General features: G+C 33.9%; 1 protein-coding gene across 2 annotated transcripts; it reads left to right on the top strand.

Moving 5' to 3' along the window:
- Positions 1-194: 194 nt before the first annotated feature.
- On the top strand, positions 195-26428 carry LOC139696752 (protein brambleberry-like). Of its 2 annotated transcripts, XM_071595592.1 has the most exons (12): positions 195-510; positions 586-714; positions 2674-2859; positions 4369-4537; positions 4884-5000; positions 5913-6092; positions 6948-7187; positions 9452-9637; positions 13261-13457; positions 15273-15391; positions 16949-17000; positions 23353-23404. In XM_071595592.1, exons 1-11 carry the CDS (start codon positions 253-255, stop codon positions 16968-16970), a joined length of 1803 nt encoding a protein of 600 aa, XP_071451693.1. In that variant the 5' UTR covers positions 195-252; the 3' UTR covers positions 16971-17000; positions 23353-23404. The 2 variants fall into 2 exon arrangements, with proteins under 2 accessions (XP_071451693.1, XP_071451692.1); XM_071595591.1 differs by lacking the exon at positions 16949-17000 and having other exon boundaries at positions 23353-26428.
- Positions 26429-27382: the final 954 nt, after the last annotated feature.

The following is a 27382-nucleotide window of genomic DNA, read 5'->3' on the forward strand; positions in this document are numbered from 1 at the left end:
TTCGATTCTTGCAATTAAGTATGTTATATGCATCTTTACCATATGTTTCCCTAAGGAACACGCAACCATAAGGTTTTTATGCTGGGTTGCCGGTTTGAGGGTGTGATAGCTCCACAGTTGGAAATATTTATTTATATCATTGAATTCTGTGTGCTGGGGGTGTTGAGGCAATGTCACCCCAGAAATTTTAGAAATATGAGTGAATGTTAATAACTCTGGTGTTGCGCGTGGAGAGTTAATCCGGAATCAGAAATGAAAAGTCTTATTTACGTTCCATATTTACTGGCTGTTTTTACTCACGTTTCTGCTAGTTCTTGGTTTTCCTGGTTGCATTATCCCTTTAAAATATTTTCAAACGAAGCCACTGAAACGTCGTTACAGCATGGAATTGATGATACTTTATTGGACAGTATCCATTATGAATCGGAAAATGATTATGACAGATTTTTATTGGAGGCGCAAAGGATTATCGATATTAATTTATCAGAAGTAGATGTTTGCTACCACAAGGTGAAGTGACGGGAATTAGTTCTAAGAAAATATGTTAGGTAAAATGTATTTCTAACCCAAATTTACCATTCTCAGGTTTTCATGAAGATAAAATCTGCATGTTCCGTTCTAACAGAAGATGAATTGGGAAAATTGAGCGTCCATCTACTCAATTGTAAATCTTCGGAAGAAGGAAAGCAGCTATATTTATGTTCTGCTAGCATGGTAATTAAAAAAATTGAAATTTTATTTGTCGTTATTTTGAAAATTTTAAATCTTATGGTGCCTATTTATTAACCTCTATTAATCACTTGTGGAAAAAAGTTGGGGGACATAACATGCATTTAAATAATATTATAATGGGACAAGGACTAATTTAGGCATATTCAAAAAATTATTACCTCGGTTGTTCAGGATTCAATATCCAGGATTGAAGTACTGACTAATTGATATCTGGAGCATTTCTATCTGAAGTACTTTTTCTCAATATGTGTGTGCATTCTCGAGTTAGATTCACACAAATTAATTTTTCAGTATTTGAACTGGAAGTTTTGCTGCTTAGGGTTTATGGTAGACTTGCATTAATTGGGCCTTCTTTAGGTTATGGTGAGAACCTGTGGAAATTTCTATGATTGTTTGTGTTTTCAGAATTTTGAAGTTTTATACACCTCTTTGGTACAAGTTATTGAATCATAATAAGTTATTTTGAAGGACCTGATGCTTCTTTATCTTTGAGGTGATTGAACTCTTCTGACATTGTATATCCTGATAATTTTTTTATCTCAGTTAATAAGAAATTATAATTACTATTCAGATCACTGGTTTGTATGTTTTACTTATGTTGTGGCTACTTATAGTTTTTCTAACGATACAGGAAACTCCTACTCTTGAATATATTAGGTTAAAATTGGGCTATTTTTCCATGTACCTGAGTTTTAGGATAAAATAAAGAACTGTAAAATCTATTAGGGGGTAGTTGTATAAAGTAACCACGATTTACTATTATGAAGTGTCATCTCAAATTGAAGTAATTAAAGGAAATGATGAAGAGTATAGTAATTAGAACTTAAAAATGTGAAACGGAGGCCATATTAATAAAACATAATTTAGTGGACTTAGCTCAGTTTTATCATTATCTCTCTCTGTGAGTAATTAGAAAAGATTGAAGGAAACTGATCCAAGGATGACATTCCAACATCTAAAAGAGAATAAAATGGAAAATCATAGCAACATTTAATCTATCAAGAAAAGATGACAGGATATGAAGAGTTGAATATCGGAAGCCTTGGAAGAAACCTTCCCGAAGAAAATCTTTGAAACGGAAAACATGGTTCACAGAGGTACCAAACCATTGGTAAAAATCTCAGAGGTCCAAATCATTGGTTAAAATCAAATGGCACGAGCCAATCGATATTTTTAGGTCTTCAGCAACTTCTCTAACGGCGATTTGACGATTGGCCAATACTATTTTCTTCACTTCATCAATGCTTTCTTCTGTTGTTGACATGCTCAGGTGTACGGTATGCTCTTCGTCGTTCATATCTTCTTGCCTATCTGAGAACATTTTGTACCACTGATAAATGTTGCTTCAGTCCAGGGTAGCTTCTCCATATGCCACAGTCAACATTTGGAATGAGTCTGGGCACTTAATTTCGTTTCTCACACAAAATATGATACAGATTCTTTGATCTATTTTTTGGAACAGACAAAAATCGAAGACAAGTCCAAGCAAAACAGCTGTCAACAATTGTCTGAACATTCAAAATAGCCAAACTTTTTGGCATAATTGAGAGACTTAAGTACCAACATAAAAAAATCAAATATACTTAACCCATGGAAATTCAAATTTCGTGATACTTTTTGAACAGACCTTGTACGTGCACTCTATTCTACCCAACTGACTTTAAATAAGTAAAATTATTGTGCATACAGCATGTTCAGAGATTTTTGTGTCACTTTCATATGTTTTGCATTTCAATATATTCTCACGGTTCTGGAGAAGATACTTGTGACTTTGAATTTAGCATTCCTCCTTTACATTAAATTTAGTTTCTTATTAAACCAATTTTTGCTGCCTAAGAATTGTAACTCTAACTAAAAAGGAAATCATTGTAGCAAGGAAGATTTATTTTGTTTTTTTTAATCCTGCTTAAGATTTTTCCTTTCATTTTTCTGTTATTTAAGGACCTGGACGATTGCACTAGAAACATAAATGGAGAGATGTGGAATTCTTACCGAGTTATGCTTGAGAAAGCTCGGGCTCTTTGCTTCTCAGTTCGACAGCAACTGTTCAAGGCATTAACAGAAATGGTTGTTAACAAGTTAATGGATTCCTCCCAAGATCAATTGAGGTCAATGAGAGTTCTTCAGGTAAGAAATTAAATGAGCAACACTTATGTAATGAACCAGCTGCTGTGAAAATTAATTTGTAAATTATTTTTTTGCCTTGTGAATTTTGGTGATTATCAGGTTATGAGGCTTTCCTGGATAGTCATCCATTTAAAACTATATTTCTCTAGTTTTTAACCGGACCACCATTTTTATTTTGAATAAAAGCTGTAAAACTGTCAAAATGTTAAATATTTGTAGACCTTATTAATTAAATGGTGCTCATTTTACTCTCAACAGCATCAATACAGCAAAATGTAGTCATATCAGTAATATTTACTATATGAACAAATCTGATCTGTTTAATTTTCCAAGAATTAAATATGTCATTTATAAAATTAAACTAAAAAAGTCTAAATGTATCATACCTTTCATCATTCTTCTATTAAACATTATTAAGAGGGTAAGGGACAAAAGAATAGCAGAAAGAAAATTGGTTCTAGTCAGGCTCATTAAATGCTTCTGGATTGCATGAAAAAATTTTTCATGACAAAATAATTGTATATATATCTTAGTATAGCACTAACATGATGACATTATCATTTGATAATGAAATTGCTGTATTTCCCTGTCCATAAAATTCACCGGCACATATGATACTTGCCGATTTTTCCTGTTGGAATTAATAAAAAATACTTGAAACAGAAAGAAAAGGACTAAGGTATTTTGATGTTAACACTTAATATCAAGGATGCTGAATTGGTACTTTAAAAAATAAGCAGCTACACTTATGTCATGAGATAAAATTAAATGCCCTACATATATGATATTTGAAAATTGTGTTAAGAAAATACTTCCAATGAAATGTTAAAATTATGTTGCTTATTATTGACTCAAAACAGTGATATTATCAAAATTTATGATAAAGGCATTTCCTGTGCCTGATGCAGAAAAAAATACTTAATAGTAAGTATTTTTATGGTCGTTGCATATAATAGTTGCATTTTTAGGTCAAAGCTATACTTGTGTACCTGTGGCCCATTAGATTTTATGATTTTAGAGCACATTTTCGAGTACAAAAGTGCTTCTTATGTGCCTGGAAAAATGGTATGTGTATTTAATTTGGCAGGTGATATTGATATGTTTATCCTAGAGCTGGAAGCCTTTAATGGTGAAACAATCTGTTTTGTAATTGGTCTAATTAAGTGACTTTTTAATTAAAATTGTTTAACGAGAAATTTTCTGGAAAACATGATCCACGACTGTGCACAGCCCCCTACTTTGTTCCGTAATATGTGATTATCTAGTCAATTGAAGTAATTGAAATTGCTGTTTTTTAAAATTCATTTGTGTGCAAGTTCTTATTGCTTATGGATAGTAAGGCCATCATGCGTTACCCATACCTGTATGAATCTTATAATTATTATTATAGTTTTTTTACTTTTGGGGATAATGGGCCCAATGTTAAACATTAGTTTAATATTGCCCAATCATTTCTGTCTAATTCATGTTTATTGAATGGCAAACGTTATGTGTTCAATTACTTTTCAGGAGGGGCAAAAAATGATGATGGAACAGCAAGGCACATTACGCGAGGCACAAGATGCTGTTTCAGCCTCTTTGGCTTCACATATGCGATACTTGGAGAAGGAGAAATCGCTGGTGAAAGCTGGCCATGGTCAAATTGCTCAAATTGTACAGGGGATGCACGAAAAACTTGGTTAGCACTCTATGCTTATGCATGGATATATTAATGAGGTTTTTTGTGCATGATTTTTTGTTGAACTTGCAATCCTCTAGGGCTGTATTGGTCCCTTCGATTTAAAGTTTTAATTTTTAATTCCACGTAATGATTCTGAGAACAAATTTGATTTCTTTGAAAAGCATGAATTTCATATTACAGTGTTTACTTCATGGTTAAATTGAAGGTTCTGTGGTCACTTAAGCAAATTCTAATAACATTTAATTTTAATACTTAATTTATTCAGACTAATGAAAAGATTTATTAAAAGTATTTTCCTGCACATTAAGTTATTTTTTCAGTGCTCCCTTGTGTTTCCTTACAGATGAATCAAATTTGCAGATGGATGCATTATTAGCGGAGAGGAAAGCTAATCACAATAAACTCTTAAAAAATATTCGCACACTTCAAGAGCAAGTATTAGTGTTGTTGCAAAATATAGGTGAGAGATATTGTATTCTTAGAAATGACCAATCTACACTTTGATTGTTTTTTTCTTTTGAAGCCTTCCTGAGTTCCAGCCAATGGAATTGCATACAAACTAGTGAAATATCCTTCAATAATAATTTTGAATCATCATATTATTTATATGCCCTAAACTCAATACCATTATTTTAGAAAAATATTTATACACATAAGCCATGGCAGGAAGTTAATAGTAATCAATTTTACAGATTTATTTTTCTGGTCAAGTTGATAAATTACAGCTGTCAGATCATTGAATGTCATGGCTTTAGTTGGCATAATGTCACAAAAATAGGCATGGCATGTAGAATTATGGATGAGATAATGAAATAACTTCTAAAGAAATTAATACATGTCTAAATAAAAATAATTTTTATCCTTTGAAAACAAGTAGAAATGTATAGGATAATGTTTTCGTATCAATTGAGCATGCTTATAACATCATGAAAGTATGTGAATATTCCTTGCCTTGTGTCCTTGGTTCAATCCTATTTTGGTGTTGGAATTCTAGTCAAGTCAGATAATAATGTCACAGTAATTTTGGGAGTTAATTGATGAAACCTTGTTTGTCACACACAACCTGCAAGTTTTTAATGTGAGCATCATACAGCCTTATTTACCTTCCAAAAAGAGCTTTAACATTAATTTGTCCTGTTATCTTTGGTTTTATCACAGTTTCATAGAGTCCCCATGTATTCAGATTTGAGCATGCATTGGGTTTGTAATATGCAGTTCAGAAGACTAAAGTGCATTGAAAAATTATTCTTTTGTGGGTAGCTGAATCCTACACTTTCGATTACAACCATATGAATAAACAAAATTTGAAAGCCCTTTAACTTCCTCAAGGTTTAGTGATTGTTTCTTTTTCTTTCCCATCAATCACCAATAGACCGAAGCATCCAGCTGGTCAATGAGCAGAATGCTGAAATCACTTCCAAATATGAAGCAGCCATTGAGAGCCTGTCTCAGATTAATGTGACGGTGAACTACCTGTTGCACCTCATAGAAATGACTCACAATGAGTTGGATGTCCGAATGAAATGGATGTCTTCTCTTCTTGGAGGAACCGGTTAGCTTGGGGTGTTTGGCAGTTATATTGATAGTTTAGAATCAGGATTGTGTGGCTAGGAATGAGTATTTCAACTTGCTCTGCCTTTAGTAATCCATTAAGTATAATTTTAAAGACAACTTTAACACTATAATTAGCTGCATCTTGTTTGATCATATCTGTGACATTCATGCATGGTGGCTAAATGCGATAAGCATCACATGTAAATTTGTGTATGTATTACAACCGTAACTGCTGGTCATGGTAATCAGGTAATATACCCACCTGCTAACTCTAAAGCTATGGTTTTCAGTCCCATCTCATGGTCTAATGTTGTTTAGACTCTCATTCACTCACATTGGTGGACAGATTGTTTTTTTCAGAAGAGTTTGTTATATTGCAATTGAAAAATTTTGGTTGATTTTAAACCAAGGTGATTTGATGAGCACTTTAATTATCATTCCAGAATGAATGTACTTAAATGATAAAGGCAAGAGCTTATGATCCAAGTTCAATAGCTCAATATATTTGTGGTGCTTTGAGATAATTTTTTGTTTCCCCATAATTTTCAGCCTAAAGAATTTCTCAATTAAAATTGTATCTGCCTAGCGGGTAAGAAATTTTTCAAATGATTTCAAATCATATGATGAAAAAAATTCAATGGATTGAGTACATTGTGTTAAAAAAAACCAGCTATCAAAGAAATTTGGCTGGTCAAAATTACATATTGTTGGGGATATTTGCTTTAAATGAGAGAGCAGAGTTGACAAATTTTTGTTTCACCATGATTAAAAAATGTATGAGAAATATTTAACTTGGTATTGAGGTGAACCATGCTGCAAATTACAATAATATATTATTGTCAACCCTGTACAGGTGATCACATGGCAGTAATGTGTGCATTTGTGCTCCACTTTGGCTATTTACTTATTGGAATGGTTTCAATGGCATTCATTGGTGCACCGGTTCTGTCCAGAATGCTACTTCTTTTCTTGGTGCCCATAAACTTGTTGCTGGTTATCAACCCTGGACATGCTGCAAAAGTTGCATCAGTACTTCATGTGGAACCTCTAGATTTTAACACAATGACTGTGGTCATTGTAGCATTTACATTTGGTGAGTATTGTTAAGGCAAAGTCCTTTCACTTAAGTTTTTGGTGTTTTTTTTCTAAACAAAAGGTGATTTGTTTTCTTTGGTTAATGAAATTAACCCTTGGGAACTTGTGCTGTGCTCGCGGTGTTCGTAATTTTGAATTAATTTTGAATCACTAGTTCTGATGAGCAGGTAATTCTTTTTATCTCTTTGATACTCTTTTATTTATTGTTAACCTACAAGTATTCAATCATTCTACTATCAACAGTTTTCTCTGAGTGGTTCTTCTACGACTGAAGTTTTATGTAGACTAGAAAAGGAGTAAGCTGGATCTTGGACATATTCTATTGCTTGTTTTCAGAAATAAAACCTGTAGTAAGCATTAAATGTTAAATAATCTTTTGAGACAAAACTTCAAATTTTTTATTAGAATTGAAATGCTGGTAATAGTTACTAAAAATAATTGAAAAACAGAAAGTTAGTGTTTTATAAATCATTGGGCATTAGAGTATTTGGGGTGTATGGGATTTGTGGTCTAATTAATTTTGAAATTACCGAGAAAATTGTCACTTGTCCCATCTCTAGTATATTCCATCCATCAGTGGTTGTCAAGCTAAGGTTAATTTGATTGGCTAAAGAACTCTGCAGAGCTAAGGCCATAGGTTATGGGGGTCCAGTGTATTTATTGTGTCACGATTTGGTCTCCACGTTCTAGAAACCAGAAAATCATGCCACAGATTTTCTACAAGACCAGTCCAAATATTTCATACAGGTTTTGGGACTAGAACTCTTCAGCCTATAGTTAAATGCTCTTCCCTCTATGCTACTACAGTGCATATGTATTCCTAAGCTGTAAAACTGACTCTTAAATATAATTCACCATAAAAAAATTCACCTGGATCATATTTTGAACCACGCTGTGTAAATATTCAGATACAGGTATGTACTGAAGCATCCAAGATTCATAATGCAAGGGAATTTTGTGGTGAATTTATTGAATTCTTAGTAAATAGATCTTTTCTCATCAACAACAGACATCATTTTGTGGTAGTAACAGTTATTGGGGTAGGTAATCAATAACTGAGGTCATTTGTACTGTTAGGGATAGACGTGGGTGATTCAGAAGGGTTATGGTATTCAGGGAATGGGGAAAAAATGGGTGAGGAGAACCCTGGCATCGACATTCGCCTATTTTCAATGAAAGATGCCAAGGAGACTACAATGTAATTTAAAATTAAGTCTCATATGACCGACTGCATACTCACTTGTTGTCATACTCAAGTGTTCTCCTCAAATCACCTCAAGTTGGGATCGGAATGCCGCTGAGAAATGTTGTCACCTCCAGGAATTGTACCCAGGCCCTCTGGGTGGGAAGCCAGTACATTAGGCACTGCACTTTCTTGATCCCTGATATCATGGCTTCTAATTCAGGTGCATCATGCCGCAATTGGGTTAGACATGGTAGACACTCCAGTGATGGTAACCTGGAAATGGAAGGGTTTTTGCCTACATCCCTGCTTCAGATTTTATATTGTGCTATCATTGAGTTATCAAAAAAATATTGAATGAAGTATGCCATTTAATTTTTTAGGCTGGGTGGTTGAATTTGTTGGGGTACCTATTTTGGAACCAAAATCTGCTCTTAATTGGAATGGCTTTGCTATGGGATAACCAAAAACTCTGAATATGTGAGAAGGGTGGAGTGCATTCAGGTTTTAATATGATTTGATTCGGTCTTAGCACAACTCCCAACTTTGAAATTTGCTCATTTAGCTATTCGGTTGAAAAAAAATTTGAACATAGTGTGGTTCTACACAATTATTTACAAAATTGCTGTTTTTCCCAAGAAACCTCTGGACTTCAGCTGGAGTACATTTTTTATTGAGTTATTCATATTTTATATTACCTATTTTGCTTGGTAATGTGGCTATTTGTTGATTAAAATGTTCCATTTAATTTAGATGGGCATTTTCTGTAAAAATATTGTCAATCATTAATATTACAATATCTCATGAGCCACTATCTATTGTATCAAATTAATTGAATCATTGAAATCATCATGGTTAATTGATTAGATGGTATTGAAATTGAACATTCAATAAAATATTGTTAGTTACCAATTTGATTGGTTAGAAAATTGAACTACCTATTATAAATGTGAAATTGAATTTCCCTAATGGAATTTAACCTTTTTCTGATCCTTAAAAAGTTTTCAAAAAAGAAAGGAATCCAGTCTCTTTAAGAAGTGCTTTCAGAGACTTATTTATTATTGCACTTATATTTTCAGGAAGTTTTATTGTTGCATATGCTTTAAACTTCTGGAAAGCAAAGGATTCCAGGGTCATTAATAAGCCATGGAACTCACAAAAAGGAATGCAGTTCTCAGACATCCCACCTGGCCCGAAAATGCATTCATCGGAGGGGCATGTCAGTAATAGTGACAGCAAACTGTCCAGGGTGCTCAGGTCAATTGGTATGTATAATATCTGCTCTGTGACAATTCCGTGTTGCTTTTAACATGTGCAGCCTAACCACTTTTGCTTAACCTTGTCATTAATTCCTAATAATTGGCACTTGTGGTGCTTGCATTTTACGTGTTTTGTTACTTTATAGGTTGCTCATACCAAATTTTCACTTTGTGGTGGATTGTTTCTTGAACCAGTAATTACAATTATCCCTAAAGAAGAAAACAAGGGGGTAAGTATCCTTTATGATTCAGGGGTTGTATGTGGTGGTTTACTTACATTGAGTGATAATTTCAGTATTAGTTCCTTTGGTTCTCTCTGGTGGTTAATCTGTACTAACTTATACTGAAAAAAGCATGCTATCGTTGGTAGTTTCATGTGGTCAGTAGTTTGCTCTTAGTATTCTGAAATTTTACCTTTTCTTTAATACATATCTCATTTTTTGTTGCCATTATGGTGAATGAATTGGTTTTACTCCGTGAAAAATCAACAGGAGTTTCCCAGATTGGCCCAGGAAAATTGGCCCCCGGTGAATAATTAAATAAAATATTGAACAGTATTGAAAAGTTGAAAGCTCTTTATTTGCCCTTTATAGTCCTCAATTTTCAAATTACATAATTTAATCATGTAAATTTAATTTGGCGCAAGAAAAATTATGCTGCTTCAGTGATAAAATATATTCCTGATAATATATTCTGCCTCCTGGCTTTAAGTGTGTGATTTTCTGTGATATTATTTTCTTCTATTCTCACAGAAAAACATTCCTTATTCTGATTAGCATAGATTTTCAAGACCGAAAAGTTTATACAATGAAATTCATGTGTTAATCAATGCTTCAGTGGGTTTTGTTGAAACTAATGAATTTTTTACATGCCACATTGTTGTTGTTGCTGTTGTCAATTTCGGTTTCTGATGTAAATTATGATCTGTATTACTTTTATATTTTTGTTTCTGAGAAAGATTTTTTCACTTCTTTTGTTTATTGAGAGACTTACCTATATGCTATGTTATTGACATGAAAGGAGACCTAGGCCCTGAGGTACATATTTTATTATTTTACCTGTGTTAAAGCTGGAAAATAAATTCATTGTTAGAATGTATAACCCCCTATTGCTTTTTACTTCCATGAATTTTTTAATTGTCTATTAGGATTGAAGCCCATGCACTAATTTTAGGAGCTCCAAAGAAACTGTGGGAGATGCCGTAACAGTAATTGTTGCATTGAAATGCATATTAGTGGATGACTCTGTTAAAAGTTACTGTTGCGGCATCTCCCGCCACTTCTTTGGAATTTGTCAAGGTATAAACAGCCCACGTGTTTAAATGTTGGCTTTAACCTCATGAACTGTGGCGTCTCGCACACAACTACGAATGCCTGTGACATTTTATGTACAGTATTTCGTTCCAACATCTTGTTCCTTTAAAGCCCCCAAAATTTCAGAGTCTAAAGGGACGCCTCGATAGCTTAACTGGATAAAGCACTCGACCGGACATTGAGGGATCCGGGTTCGAATCCCGGTCAAGGTAAATGATTTTTACTCTGAAATTTTTGCATTAATCTAATGAGCATTAGCAAATTGCTTCATTCAATTTATTCCTTCATATATTTCTATTAAGTTCTCATTTATGATGAAGACAGTTTGACAGCAAAACTTACCTAGCATGTAACATGAGACTGCACCTACACATAGTTTGAGGATGTTAAATAAAATGCAAAACTGTTGTTTCACTTTATTGCTCTTTTGGTGGAATTTTAAGAATTATACTTTCAAAGTTAATTAATTTTGGAAAATAGGAAAAAATCTTCAGGCTGGATGGGGCATGGCTCATATCTGATGTTTTACCAGATAATTGTGGAGGAGGGATGAGGGAACAGGTATGTTTCTGTGGTGTAGCATCCAAACCTGGTTTACCCACATTTCAGGCTTCTTCCTGTGTGCCAGACCTCCCTCTGGTGCTATGAAACATCCTAGGATAACACTTTGTGTTTTGCCATATCAGGTTTTAGAGATTTCTTGATGTACCGTATCTTTCCAATATCAAGCACCAGCATCATCATCTTCGTGACTCACTCTTCCCCTACCACTGCAATAATAACAAAATGTTGACACTATTTCCATAAATTGATGCGTAATCTTCTCGTATGATTTTCTTAATAAAGTTTTAATTGCCATTGGCTGTTAGTTCCTCCTAGATTTCTAATTTCTAAAATTGGCTCTCAGATCCCTTGGGGTACACACAAAATATAATAGCTGGTGAGTTGAGTTCATCTTGGTTTATCATTAGGTCCACTGTTTAATAAGATTTCCTTATTGCATTTTAGTATAGATTATTCTACTCTTACTTAGCCTTCAGTATCCTCTTTTGGGGCTCGTCACATGATGCCTTTGCCATTTTCGGGATCCTAAAAAAAGCTGATGGTTTGTACCAAATTTGATGCATCTTGCTCTCCTTTGTCAAAAAAACCTGGAATAAATACCTTTACCTTTCATTGAACTATACTTTAAGTCCTTAACTACACCAAAAGAAATCTCTCCGGTTATGAATTAAGCTCTGATTTCTATCATGACTCAACAAGGTGGAGTGATGCTCAGTGCTTTACTTATGCATGCACAATGCGAAATTGTTGGGTCCACTACTGTTTAAAAATCTCCCCGCTGAGCATAAGGCTCGCAAGAGTACTAATCCATGTATGCCAATTTATTAAAGTACTCAAATATCAATGCATTTTACTGTCTTAATGAATGTTTGAACATCTGTAATTTTTCTGATATGAGATAACCATTTTATTTGACTAAGTGAATATGAGATGACTATTGTATTTTATGGTAATTATTTTTATTCCTGATGAATTTGTATTTTGATTTCTCCTACAAAATGGATCATGTTACTGAGATGACTTGATGGTTGGATGGTTAAAATTTATTTCAATATGGGTATCATTCTGATCTTCACTCAAAAAAATGGCTTGAATATTGCAGCCATGTGACTCATCTGAGTTATTCAGTGACCTTTAGTTCCATTGCTATAACAAAATTTTGAGCAGTCAAAACAACAGTTTTCATGAATTGAGGCTTAGATTCTCTCAGAAGCTGTCATCATCTGTTAATCTAGAAGGATATCCAGGCCTGATATTTTCATCAATTGACATTTTGTCTTTTTTCACTGAAAACACTTCTATCACTTAACCAGCTGGTGGGGCATTTTGATTGTTGATGGGATGTTGAAGACTGTGATAGTGGGAAGAATATTAGGCAAGAGAAATTGGGGGAGGAAAAGGATAAGCATGTTGGATGGAATGATTAGAGATGGAAAGTGCATGTGTCTAATAGAAGAACAGTTTTATTTTAGGGTAAGGTTTCAGGTTGTGTGGTATTAGGCTAAGAAATATTGGCATTTTAAGTATGTATCCTTCAAAAACCTACTTTACATATGTGCACTCAAATAATAATAAAAGTTGGATCAGTCATGTGTGCTTCTCCATTTAAACACACATATTGATGTTTCTCTTGTCCTATGTTGGCAACATAAATGGCTTGATAAAAATGTGTACCAAGGGTCAAAGGTTTTTGTACTCATGCGTGTGTAAAATTTATTTTCTGCATTTTCACATTATTAATTGAATCTTTAGGTTGTGCTATGGATCCGCGCAGTTGGTGGGGCAGTGGTGAGAGTTCCGGTAGTGGGAACAAGAATTGGTCGAGTGGTCTTGGGAATTGTGGACCCTTCACATCCCCTGCCACTCAGCGACCAGATATTGATGACTCAAGTGATACTGATGGCCCTCTCTTGGTGGAAAAAGATGATGATGATTATGAACTGGATCAGGTGAATGAGCTTAGTACTTTTGCCTTCAATTTGATGAAGTTAATCATATGAAATTCATGATGATGATAATAATATTTTTAATGACCAGTAACCATACGTATCATGTAGGTATAAAAGTCATCAAAACACAGAAAACTAAAAAATACTGTTACGTTTCAGCACTATTAGCCTGCTTATAAAAGAACATGTACAGCAAACTCGATTATCGTGTGGGGATTATCTATGTTACTCTCTTTCCAGCACCTTGGCATTCTAATGTAATTACAATCATTTAGATAATTAAATGCTTTGAAACTTGGATATACTTAAAAAACAATACCAGTTTGGGATACCTCAGCTTTCTTAAAAGTTTTTCATTTCAAAAAATCAATAGTGGAAATGGTATTTAATGTTTTCATTTTTTTCACTTTTGTACCGTCCGTACTTTCCAAGTATTGTTTCCCTCAGTTTTCCATATCTGTGATCCTTCATCAATGTACATCCTTCGTCAGTCATTTGTTTTTTCCTGGCTATATGATTGGGTTAGCTTTCTGAGGAAAATATGTTCTACTATTCACTTTATGGTGGCTCTGAATTCATGTAAATCCCTAATTCCACCCTTACAAAATGGCCTAAGAATGGAGTAAATTTACTTCCATGGCTTAAAAAAAACTTAAATTAATTATGCAGAGTGAAAAAGAAGAATTTCCATGTATAGATCACCGAAATATTTTCCATTTTTTTGGCAATCCATATTTTTTTATTGTCCATGCTTCATCATGCATCCATTGGCATGGATAATGGAGAGTCAACTGTATATTAAAGTATTTTATAGAAACATAATGCCCTATGATTGCTTGTCTTTCAAAAATGCATTCAATGAATACTAAAGGTTCATTAGGAGGTTCTTGAGTTTCAGTTTGAAACTACATAATTTATCACTTGTTTTCATGAATATGGTAATGTATTATAAATTCTGACTCCCATTGCCTTGACCTTGTATATGATAATGCTGATTTATGGGAACTTTTGTGGATGTGACGATGATTTTGTGTTAAATATGAGTGAGTATTGCTATTAGCTTGAAAGAGATGAATATTATTTTTGTAGAAGACAGAAATGGCAAATCAAACAAGAATAATTGTTGGGATTGGGCAGTCTTTGACCGGAGCCCTGGGCACTTAGGCCTCTTAGTCCGAGGTGCCAACTGATATTAAATGCATGGAGAACCTCCATCCACCTCACTCTCGGCTGTTTGAAGAGTCATTAATTTAATGATGTCTTTGCCCTCCCTTTATTATTATATTAATAGAAACAAAAGTGGAATATGGGATAACTAGCTTGTTTATATGCCGAACATGAACAACTATGAAAATAATGATGTTTAATCTAATGATTTTAATATTAAAATACTAATATGAATAGCAAGATGTTCACATTTTCATTAATCATATGATTCATAATATTTGGCAACATGGTTTAGCCAGGGAGATGTGCAAATGTGGAATAAATTTGAGTCATATATTGAAGTATGCTACCATTTGCTCTGGCCAAAAGAGAATGTGTGCACTTTTCTGCACTGTGAACATCAGTGCAGACGCATGACTTTTTAATTATTTAGAGATTTGAAATGGAATTACGGGTACATGCATACTATGAGTTAAAAGTAATCATCATTTGACTTTCTAGACATTCAATATTACCAACAGGAAGCTATTTACTTGCTGTAATGTTCAAGTTGTATTACATTGCGACTATTTTTGTGACTCGTGTAAATAATTTTGATGGATATCCTTGTTATGTGCACTTGTATCTGAAAACAGTATTTTCTGTCAGCCTTCTCTCTCCAGCAATCGAGCCCGTCCAAATTTTCTTCAGAAGAGTTACATGGAAAGAAGTGATAGGCCTACATTTAGGCAGCAGCCATCAGAAATATTCGCTGATAAATCGAGGAGGTGAGTAATCGGTTAATAATTACTAATAGTATGCATATCTTGGACCCAGAGCTTATTGTTGCTGGCATTATATGTACAATGAAAAGAAGTTGAGTAATGCAAATGAAATGTTTATGTCTCTTTATGGGAGGTAATTTAATTAAATATTCAGTAAACTCATTAATATGGCATAATAGTAGTAAAATGAAGTTTGATTAATTGACAAATAAGGATGATTAGAAGATTATTAGGGTAAATTCCAAAGAAACTGCGGGAGATGCCACAACAGTAACTTTTAACGGAGTCATCCGCTAATGTGCATTTCAATGCAACAATTTCAGAGTGTAAAAATCATTTGCCTTGACTGGGATTCGAACCCAGATCCCTCAATATCCAAAGCACTCGACCGGATATTGAGGGATCTGGGTTCGAATCCCAGTCAAGGCGAATGATTTTTACACTCTGAAATTGTTGCATTATTAGGGTAGGTAAAGAGCTAAAAAAATATGTACATTTGATTGTGGTACTTACCTTTTTAGAGAGAAGGAAAATAATTCCTTCTCAGAGGAAAATGGATTGTAAAGAATTTTTCTATTCAGAAAGATTTGATTTCGTTTTTTGCCTGTATTTTAAACATTCAATCCCAAATATGTTTCTGATTTGTGTGTGTGTGACTGTCAGACTGTATTAAATATTGATACTTAACAGAATAAAAAAGTTGGTTTTTTGAGCAACACTTAATTTAGATCATTGATTCATTTTTCTGTTAAGATTTGAATTTAGCAAATTGATTTTATTGGAAAAAAACAAAAACTTGAACTATTAGAGGTTCTTTGCCAGACAAAAGGAAATTCTCATGAGAATAATTTTGGGTTAGTACCAATGTGATGCCAAAAGAGAAAGAGCAGGAAGGCTTCTGCTTGAATTATACACGCATAATGTGTTTTAAGAAGTGCACCTTCATTTGCTTCCATAACAATTAATTTTTGCTTCAGGTAATGAGCAAAATTTGTTTTGTGTTGGTTAAAAACATATTTGTTTAATAAACTTGAGGATTAATGTATTAGTTAATTCTGATTTAACTGAATTGAAATAAAATTTTTGGGCTTCTGCGTGTGACTTAACTCAGTTAAAAATGTCTTGCGCATAACTTAACTTTTTCACTTTTACTGTTGACACTACTTTTGGCACAGCCTTTTGACTGGTAAATTTCAAAGTTTCACCATGAAGAAACGACTGACTGGTTGTATCATTTTGCCTCCCACAATGCTGCCATGTAGGTTGTAAACCTCAGGTTTCTGTGGGAGGGAACTGGATTAATTGGAGTATTTTCCAGCAATTAGCATAAGAAAGAGAAGCCCAGAATAATAAATTAAATAAGTGGACAATTTGCTCGGACACAATTAAGAGTTTACTATACCTATGCCTTTCTTTTAGGTTTTTCTCAGATAGAAATTCCAGAAAAGTTTGTTCATGTGGCTGATGACATTTAAACTTTAAATGGAAGTGAGAGTCTTTCATTTTTGATGGTTTTGTTGAGTTGAAGCTTTATTGATAATGAAAACTTTCTTTCCATAGATTATGGTTGTATCAAAGGTGATGAACCCGATTCATTTTTCACCCTGGTGTGGTTAGTATTGATCTATACATTTTGTACTATAATAAGTATTATATTATTTCATATACTGTGATTGCACCTTAACACTCATGGAAATTAATTTCTTATTTTTTTCTTTGATTTTCCTTTTATTTCAGAGTATCATTTCTAATGTTGTATTTCATTGAAATGTATAACCATAATTAATTAAACATTATTATTTCACAGAATATTTTAATAGCTTGATGTAGACATTTTTATTAAGGTTTATATTGCTAAATTTGTGATGACAGCTTCTTAGACTTTACCTTTTAGTTAATATTAATTATTGGACATTTTGAAATTGAATGTGTCTTAACATCTTTGATTTGGCATTATGGAATTTAGCACTTCCTGATTTTAGGCATGAATCTCGATGCTTATATTTCTTGTGTGATATGGTAGTTAATGTATCTGGTGGTGGTGGTATAGGTACTAAGTGCCAGATAAGCCAAATCAATAACATAAATTCCCTGCCAATCACATGTAAATCATATGTGGTGCGTACCATATTTGATGGTGTATAAGCACCCTCTCATTTTAAATTTCTCACAAATGAAAAAGTTTTAACAGTCCAGGTGAAGGTGCAACACACCTTTTACTTAAGTGATAAGTAGCTCCTTTTAGCTCTTATGCTTCAGAAAAGCCAAATAGATGGTACAATCATTTTTTGATAGGTTGTAGACCAAAATTTCTTGCTACTGATCTTGTTTCCATGCTCCTTAGCAGTGTCTATTACTCTTAGTTTAAATGGAATTGCGTAGCTAAATGTCTTTTCTCATGTCATATTTATTCAAGTATTTTTTTTAAACAAGTAATTCCACTCAGGAAGAAGAGCACATGCTGTGTTGTTTTGATAAGTTCTGGTAAGATGCAATCAAGTTGTTCTTGCTTGCGCCTTTTTCAAAATAGCAGAAGTGAGGCAAATGATATTCACTTCACATAATAGTCATCATCAGCATTTCAATCCTTGGATTGACTTACTGCCGCCCTCCATTCTACTGTATTTAATTTCAATTCCCTCAATCCTTGATACCTTCTCTGTTTTACATCCTTCTTAATTTGCCCTACATACGTGTCTCTTGGTCTTCATCTTGGAATCTTCCCTTCTATTTTTCCTTCTATTATACCCCTAATCAATCCAATATGCCTCAATGTGTGTCCAATCCATCTATTTCTTCTTTGCCATAGAATCCTATCCTCTTCTATGTACTTCCTCGCTCCTTACTCTATCTGTCCATTTCATCTTCAGCATTCTCCACCAGCACCATGTTTTAAAGGCTTCTATTCTTCGCTGGTCCACTTTTCCAATGTTCCAAGTCTTGGAACCATAGAGTATCATGCACCATACGAATGTCTTGATGAATCGCTTCCTTGTTTCCAGCCTTAGGTTATTTGAACATAGTAATGGCCTTCTTCTTCATGAATGAATTATTAGCTTGGGCTATTCTTCGCTTCATGTCAGCTGAACTTCTTCTATCCCATGTTATGCTGCTGCCCTGGTAGATGAAGGGTTCCACTTGCTCTTTTTTCCTTCCTCAAATTGTGATAACTGCATTCAGCTTCTCTCTTCTACACACAAGGATTATAGTGTTCTCCTTGTTGATATTTTTATTATAATCCCCCAATACTTGGTCCATAGCACTTATAGTGGCTTGCAGTTCGTCTCACTTTGCAGCCATCTGCATCTGGATGTCATTTGCAAACTGGAGCATGTGGTTTTCTTTTCCATTTATATAGACTCCTTTGATACCTAATTCTTGTGTTTCTTTTGTTACCTCTTCCAGGTATACAGGTGCAGGTATATACAGGTACCTCTTCGTTGAATATTGCTGGTGAGAGGTTGCATCCTGGTCTTACTCCTTTGTTTATTTTGGCTTCTATTTTTCTTCCATTTTTCCTTTTTCATTGTTGTAACCTAATTCTTGTAGAGGTTAAGGATAATTCTTTTGTTGTTATTGTCCAATCCAAGGGCTTCTGGTATCTTGAACATCTTGTTCCATTCGACGTCGTTGAAGACCTTCCCCAAGTCCATGAATGCCACATACCTGTATAATGGATTATTTACGTGTCTCATTTTTTTGGTTAGAACTCTAAAGCTGAGAATTACCTCTCTTGTTCCTCGGTTTTTCCTGAATCCAAATTCGTTTTCTGATAGGTTTTCTTCTATCCTTCCTTCTAGTCTTCCGCTAATTATCCGAGTTAGGATTTTGATGCTTGAGTCACCAGGCTCAATGTACTGTGTTCTTTGCATTTATCAGTTTTCGGTTTCTTCAGTATTACAATAATTATACTTTTATTGAAGCCTTATCTTATCGAAGCGGTATCTTTCCACTGTCATAGCTATCTTTGATTATTCCATAGAGGGCATCCTTTGCTTTGGCCCTGAGTGCCTTTATTATTTCTAGAAGCCACATGAATTGAATTTCTGAATGAACATTACTTTAACAGTGGACCCTGTATGTGCAAGCTCATGCCACCTAGAGCTTTCGTATACACTGTAGTTCAGACACTCATGTATAACATGATTTTTTTAACAATAATGTTTTTAAAAAGGTGCACCTTATATGCTATCAAATATATACTTATGAATTTATAATTAATGAAAAACTATTTGATTATACATTGGTATTAAATCATGCAGCATATAAAAGTAAATTCAAATAGGAAAGACGCATGTGTTCAAAATAGGTGTTATGAAATCAGATTTCTGCAACCTCATGGTAGGAATGGTACATGGTGATACATACTATGGATTTAGTTGAAAGACTGCTGAAATACAGGAAGCAAATAAATCCTGATAGATCAAGATCCATGGCCATGCCCTCTTTCCCTGTTTTTTTCAACCATATTGTCCCAGTAAACACCCTTCAAGTACATTGTTTGAATACCAGGTGCCCTGTGAAAATATTGGGAACCATGTAATGAATATACATTGTTGAGTTTTGACTGCATAGTCACCAGTTGTGACATAAGCACAATGAAGGTTGGTTCTTTTGGTTTTAATGAGTAAATATCGCATTTAATTACATTATTGAGAGAATGAAAATTTGTACCATATTAACTTTTTTGGGTGGAAATTTCCGTTGACAGTTTTTTTTATTATTGAACAGTTGAATATTTTTTATGTTATCTTTTTAAGTATATAGTTATGTATACATGTGTGTATTGAGTTGTAATCAAAAATCTTTTTTAAATCTACTCTACAGTACTGAGAGAAAATTTAAGCAACTATTACAAATTCTGGTTGCTGATGTCTAAGTAGTCGCCACTATATTTTTTTAATGTAAACTTCTTAAAGTGAACTTAGGATGTAAAAATGTACGAACTCTCTGGGTCAGTGGTCACCATTACTGACATTCTCTGCTGTTCTCAGAATCATTCTAGGCACTGGGTTCTGATGCACGTGCGTAAATATTGATAGAGGTGAATTAAAGTAGGTGGTGCTGCAGTTAAGGAGATCGAAATCATTATACCTGTATGCAGAGACACTGGCTTGTAAATTTTTACACTTAAGCTTCCCATCCTATTTCCATGATATAATTTTTACAGGCCTCTTTGTTGGGATAATGACAGAGGACTGATGCATTAGGGATCCCTCTTTTTTAATATGCCTGCTATTTTGTGAGGGTGATTGTGGTAGATTGTTACCTAGCTTCACGTTGGTGTGCCCATCTCCCTCAGTTCCCTTAATCTTAATGTGTAAACTGTAGTTGCATGAATCTAATTTCTTACATTGCTATTTTAGTTAATGATATGATAACAGTGGTGGCCATGGAAAGATGCAAAATTAACAATGGTAGCCATAAGAACACTTTTGCAAAATTAAATTCTGTAATTTTATCAGGGGGAAATTCTTGAAGTATATGGTGTATGAGTTAAATCAAATCTGAAAAGTATGTAAACAAATTCACTATGTGAGCTATGAACTGGAAACTTTTTTACAGCTCTTTTGCCATAATTGAAATGAAAATTAAAGTTATTGTAATTGTTTGGCAGTTTTTAGCATGATGCCTTGTTAAGAACGTTAAGTAGACAGAGATGCAGTTGGTTGTCTGCAGTTCTAAAGAGGTCAGACACGTAGGTACACCTTGCTACATAGACAAAAGGGAAACTTGGTGTTGTTGTAGTCAAAGTGGTATAAAAAGACAACAGAAATTATGGATCTTCGTGAAATATATTTATCCCATGTGAAATAAGCTCTCATCATTGTGTGATGTTAACTCTGTTTATGAAAAATAAAGTGTAAGGAATATTTTACATGGAGATGATTATAGGTACTGGCAGCTTTTGCTTTTAGTCATTTCAGTTTGATTGTTTCACTCTCAAACTAAGTGAAATATGACATCACTAAACTGTAATTCCACTGTATTCATCTGCTTATTCAACGCAATAATGCTTTTGGCTTTCCATTTGATATTTGCTTATCCAATGAAGTAATTTAAAATGCTGAATACATAGTGTCTTTGTCCCATTAACATTGTCCAGCGACGCTCCTATGTCTTGATCCCATTATGAAAATTAGATTCCTTCAGGCCTGCAAAATACCAGTCTACTTCAGCTGTTAGTTCTTTATTTGAAGAGAATCTTTGTATACTGAAGATAATTTTGAGCTTGGGGAGGAGATGGAAATGTGATGGAGCCAAATAAGGTGGGTGTGACAACAATTGGTATCTTAGTTCACATATTTTTGTCATGCCAATGACACTTGTGTGTGGGCGTGCATTGTCTTGATGAAAGATGACTTTCTTCCTTGCAAAACCTGGTATTTTTCATGTATATTTTGCTGTAGTTGCTGGTCCAGGAGGATAGCGTAGCATTGTCCAGTAATTCCTTGACCAGTGTGAAGATAATCCAACTGCAGAATCCCCTTTGTGTCCCAGAAAACTGAAGCTATTGCCTTTACAGTCAACCACTTTGCTTTTCTGTCTTTAGTGGTTGTGAATCAACATGTTCCCACTGCTTTGACTGCTGTTTTGTCTCAGGAATATATTAATGGACCCAAGTTTCATCTGGTCACAAGCTGGTGCAAAAAGTCTTGTTGGTTGCTCTTAAAACAAGTCAAACATTGTTTGGAAATTGCCATTCTGATGTGTTTGTGATCCTGCGTCAAGAGTTGCGGCACCCATCTTGTAGATCAATTTTTCATAACCAATCCCACTGTTAAAATGTGATATGGCTGTTCAGATGACACCACTGCAGCTTCAGCAATTTCTCGCACTTACAGTCGGCGATCCTTTATGACCATTTTATGCACTTTTGCAATAATTGGGTGGTGGAACATTTTGGCCAACCACTATGTGGATCATCATCTAAGCTGTCCCAACCAAACTTAAACTCTTTGTCCACTTGGCAACAGTTAGATAGATAGATCGAGGTATTTTTTTGGGTTAAATAATTGAATATGAAGTAGCAGAGTCCCGGAGAGTGTTCTGAAAGTTGGCATGAATTTCCTTTGCTTTCATAACTTTCTTTACAAAGTATTTAATCCCTGGTTGAAAATTTTTCCATCTTCACAAATTTCTGCATGGGAACAACAACAGGTAGAAGTCCGCACGACAGTTACATGTTTACTTATCAAGGATTACCTACAGGATTTTCTATATTACTGTACGGGAAACTTGTTACACTATTTCTGACAGTTGGTGGTGATTCTGAGAACCTTTCAACCTATCCTCATAGGTTAAATTTGAAAAAAATGGAAGATTTATCTGCTGGTGTAACATACTCTAATCAAACTGCACAGTGCTTTGATGGGTAGGCAAATATGTGATCATGTTTTCAAAAGTCTTATAATTGGAATTTAATTCATGATTATGATACAATGCATTGATAGCTCAATAGGGAAATTAATTTAAAGTTTCAAGTGTGAAATGATAAACTTTATAAATGATAAACTGCTCATTTCCAACTGAAAAATCAATACTCTAAGGAAATTGAATTTGTGCATAGGTACATATCTCAATTTGATGAAGTACTGTTTTGTTGTTCTGCTATTTGTCACAATTTTCGAGAACATAATTTGAGATGACAGGATATTAAACAGTATTAGGAAGAAGGTAATAAAGCAAAGGATGGCTGTGATTGAGAAATAGGTCGGTAGAATTGTGGGAAGTTAGTACTTGAGAAACGTTTTACGTAGTTAACATGATAACATGTAACGTATCTACTGACTCCTTGTAAAGTTTGTTTGGCAGTTCATTTAGCACTGTCTAATGTATCAATAATCTGCAATTTTTTGGTTTACTGGTGAAAGGGAATGCCTCGCATGTACTATTCATCCTTCAATATGTGTACTGCCTTGACTGTTTTTCATTTTTTTCTCTCCACACCTTATATTTTATAGGAGCACAACTCCAAAAGGATTATGCAGTGCTACATGTCAGAATGGTCTCCCATGTCGTAATGCTTGCATCAATGGACACAAGTTCTGCCATCGTCATAGTCAGTCAGGGAAGAGTGCAATAGCTAATACTATAAACTGATGTCAGTTTGTGAAAGCATTTGTGTTTTTCTTTTGAGGATAAATGCTGGAACCACAAGAATCTCTTTGTGTGGATATTAATGAATAAGCTTGAGTCATGTTCACAAATGAATTTATAAAAGGAAATGGTTTTCAACAGGTATGTACTTATGAAGAGTTACAACTTAGTATACTCCCCAGGTTTTTATTAAAAAACTAGACTTGCTGGGGATAAGTAACTGTATTGGGCATAAACATGTAGAATTTCATGATGAGATGTGTTTATTTTTGTGCGTACCTCATTGACTTATCTTCATGCCTCCCATAAAGAATATCGTCACACTGTTGCTATGCTTTCATAACCTCCCACTTCCACATGCATGATGCACATGCTTGATGGCAAATTTTCAATCTTCTTCTTCCTGATATAGCATCTCCCTCAACCTTTTCTTCCCTCCCATTGATTTTTCAATGTTATTCTGTGCTCACTGAATGCAAACTGGCATATATCGTAGAATGAACATTTGGTGATACCTTGAATTTATTTACAAAAAATCCACGCAATCCTTATGTGTATGTAATTTTTCCAGTTTGAACAGCTCCCAATGTAAATCAATGCATTAAAACCTCAAATTTACATTCCCGAACTTGTATTTTAAATAATCTGATATGGGACATAAGTTTGAAAATAATTGTAAAACTATTCAAGTGCCTGCGTGGTGATCTAAACTTCGTGAAAATTAATGCTTTTGTTTTTCAGGAGGGAGTATTTATTTCAAATCATCTAATTACACCACAGCTGTTGAATGACCTTTTATATGCATTATTCCATTTTAATATTGATTTAAAATGACTGACAGAAAATGTAAATCATTGAAAAATTAGTAGAAGCTGGATATTCTGCAAGAAAAATAAATAATTATAGGAAACCTTATGGTTTTTAAGAAATCCTCATGTATAAAAAGTTGTTCATTAAATTTGTCAATGTTAGGCCTTCTTTATTAAAATTCATTGCACCCTATTGTATAAATAAATTGTTGTTAATATTATTTATTTATAATGTCGCATGATATTTCATTTATAAAGCAGAAATAGACTTTATAATTTTTTTCAGGGTGAATTAACATCTAGTGCCAATCTTTCCCAACTTGCGTAAACTTCAATTTTTCATATATGTTCATAGGTTCCTTGAAAAATGTAATTTGAGGCTTAACTGTAACTTATTTAATGCATTGGTATCTCTCAGATTTGCTGTGAAAAATCTTGTGCTTTGCATTTCCTTAAACCCCTCCTCCTTAGGCCAAACGTTGTCAAACTCTGTCTTACCTTTTCTGTTAATTTAGTTATGATGAAGAATGTTATTGGTTCATTTTTAGCCTATGCAAAAGTGAATGTTTTGAAATAATTTGCAGTTTTTAATTGACTCCTTTGTTTAGTTTGCTGAACAAACATACTTCATCAAAACTGTTATCCCTTTATACTATGCAGCTTGTTAATTAAAAAAGGATTCTCTGTGCATTTTAAGAATCTTATTTTTCACCAGGGTGCTTTTTAGTATATTTATTGAAATAACTGTTACATATTTTCTGCAGATAAATGATATGTGTCTTGTTACTTTCCCAAAAAGTGACCAAAGGCACACTCTTGAAGAATCATTTCTCTTTTGCCATAAGTGGAAGTATTTTTTAGTGTGTGAATTGTGTGTATGTTAACGTTTTAAAGTGTTGTTTTTGGGTTGATCAAGATTTATATACTTCATTGTTTTTTGTGATATGTACTTTGAAGCAAGAATTAATTTTTTATGGTTGCTTCATTGAACGCTTTGTTGAAATATTCGTTTGAGTACGAATAGAGAAGTGTTGTGATGTGTTATGATCAATTTCCATTATTTTGATGTATTCTATTAAACTTACCTCAGGTTTTGATTCTTTAGTAAAAATACTGTTGAATTGTTGATCAATGAAAACTTCATTGCAAATGGAAATTAATGTTATGAGCATTTGAACCCCGATGCTTACCCTTTGTTAAGATAACATTTTTTCTTTTTAAACATTCAAGCGATCACTTGTTTTCACTGTACAAAATCAATGACTTATTTTTAAAATTTCCATGTTTTCCAAGGAAATCATTAATGCAGGTATTATACAGAATTCCTTAATCTATGTGAAATTAGTTTGATTGGTGGTAATGTACGGCAATTTTTAAATAGCTGAAATGAAAGTCACGAGAGAGTCACATATATTTGTTGGCAAATATCAAGAGCGCTATGGTAGGCTTTTTATGGTGTAAACATTTTTCAGGTTCTCTTCTTTTTCAAAATTTGTCTTCTTTTAAAGTATTAGAAGATCAAATTGTGTTATTTGAACTTGTCATGACAATAAAGTGTGTCATTATGTCATAAGGAACATAATGGCAGTTATTATGTTACCAAAGGAACAAATACTATCGTTGGAATTCATATTGAAACATTTGCCTTTCTGTTATCATCTCCTAGCAGGAATTTTTATGAGTTCATGCTCAAATTTCCTGTGTTTATATCATATTCCTGTGAGGTTTGCTATTATATACATATTATCTCCTCAAATAGGTAGGTGTTGGCATGTTAGGCTATTAATTTTCTTGTATTCATCCCAACTTTTTCTCCATATGCTTGTTGGTGATCTCCAAGTCATCTAGCATAAAATGAATCTCATTGTCATAGGGATGTTAGCGTGGTTAGCATAATAGTTTTAATTGCTATTTGTTTGTGGTATGATCATCTGATATTGTCTTTGATATCTTTTGCAAAGAAAAAGATCTCTTTAATAGAATGTTTTTATTATTTTGTAGATTCTCTTTGGGTTTTGTAAATGACTAGTCTAGGTCTAGTCCATGGTCAGGGGTATTCAAGAAATATTTGTGAGATCACTGGAATAAATGACTATTGGAAAGTCAATTGGTGAATAAAATATGGACTAAATATTTGCATATCATTTGGCCATTAGTAGCTCCTGCTGATGAGGTGTGTCATTCAAGAAATTCCACTGTGTGAAGCCCCAGCTTCAATTTTATAAACCAAATCTGATGACATGTGATGACATGTAAGACATACCTTTTATTTCCAAAATTATTGTTGAAAAAATCATCTACATCTGATGTGTGAACATTCAAACTCGTGGGTTAATGTTCAGAACTGAATTTTATTTTTACCTCAGATGGTCCCTTTACCTATTGTAACAACAATATATTTACATTATTATATATATATATATATATATATGTGTGTGTGTGTGTATATATATATATATATATATATATATATATATATATATATGCTTTCGTAGACGTAACACGGAAGTGCCGAATAGTACAATACACAGTAACACACAATATAGAAACATTCACATTCATTTACATCTGTATGGCCTATCAGCATCCGGGCCTCAATGTCGTTCACTGATGGGAGTGGCCTAAAATTGTTACCTTGTGGAAGCCCACCCTCACCCCTCCTTCGCCTCCCGTTCTCCCCTTCTCCTGGCCCCCTTCCCTTTCTCTCGCACCCCTCACCTCAACAACTCCAGCAGTCATTACTTCTATATCTTCAGAGGAAGACGGATTGTTTCCGTCGAAATATCAAGAAATAACGTGTGAGTGTTCTTCTTTTTTTGTGTTTCTATATTGTGTGTTACTGTGTATTATATATATATATATATATATATATGCTTATATGTATTGTTATTGAATTAGGAAAAAGTAAAACCGTGACAATCATTTCGAAAATTTCATATTTTATTCAGTGCTATGGAGACAGCAATGTATAGACAGAGAGTACAATGATATGATTTGTTCTTCTGAAATGTTTTGCTTCACTGATGATCTTGATGTGGCTTTCAGGATGGTGTTGAAAATTTTTGTTCAGGTTAGTGGGTTCCCT

Source organism: Hetaerina americana, unplaced genomic scaffold (genome assembly GCF_022747635.1).
Source record: "Hetaerina americana unplaced genomic scaffold, ioHetAmer1.1.p SCAF_7, whole genome shotgun sequence".
NCBI classification, from domain to species: Eukaryota; Metazoa; Arthropoda; class Insecta; order Odonata; family Calopterygidae; genus Hetaerina; species Hetaerina americana.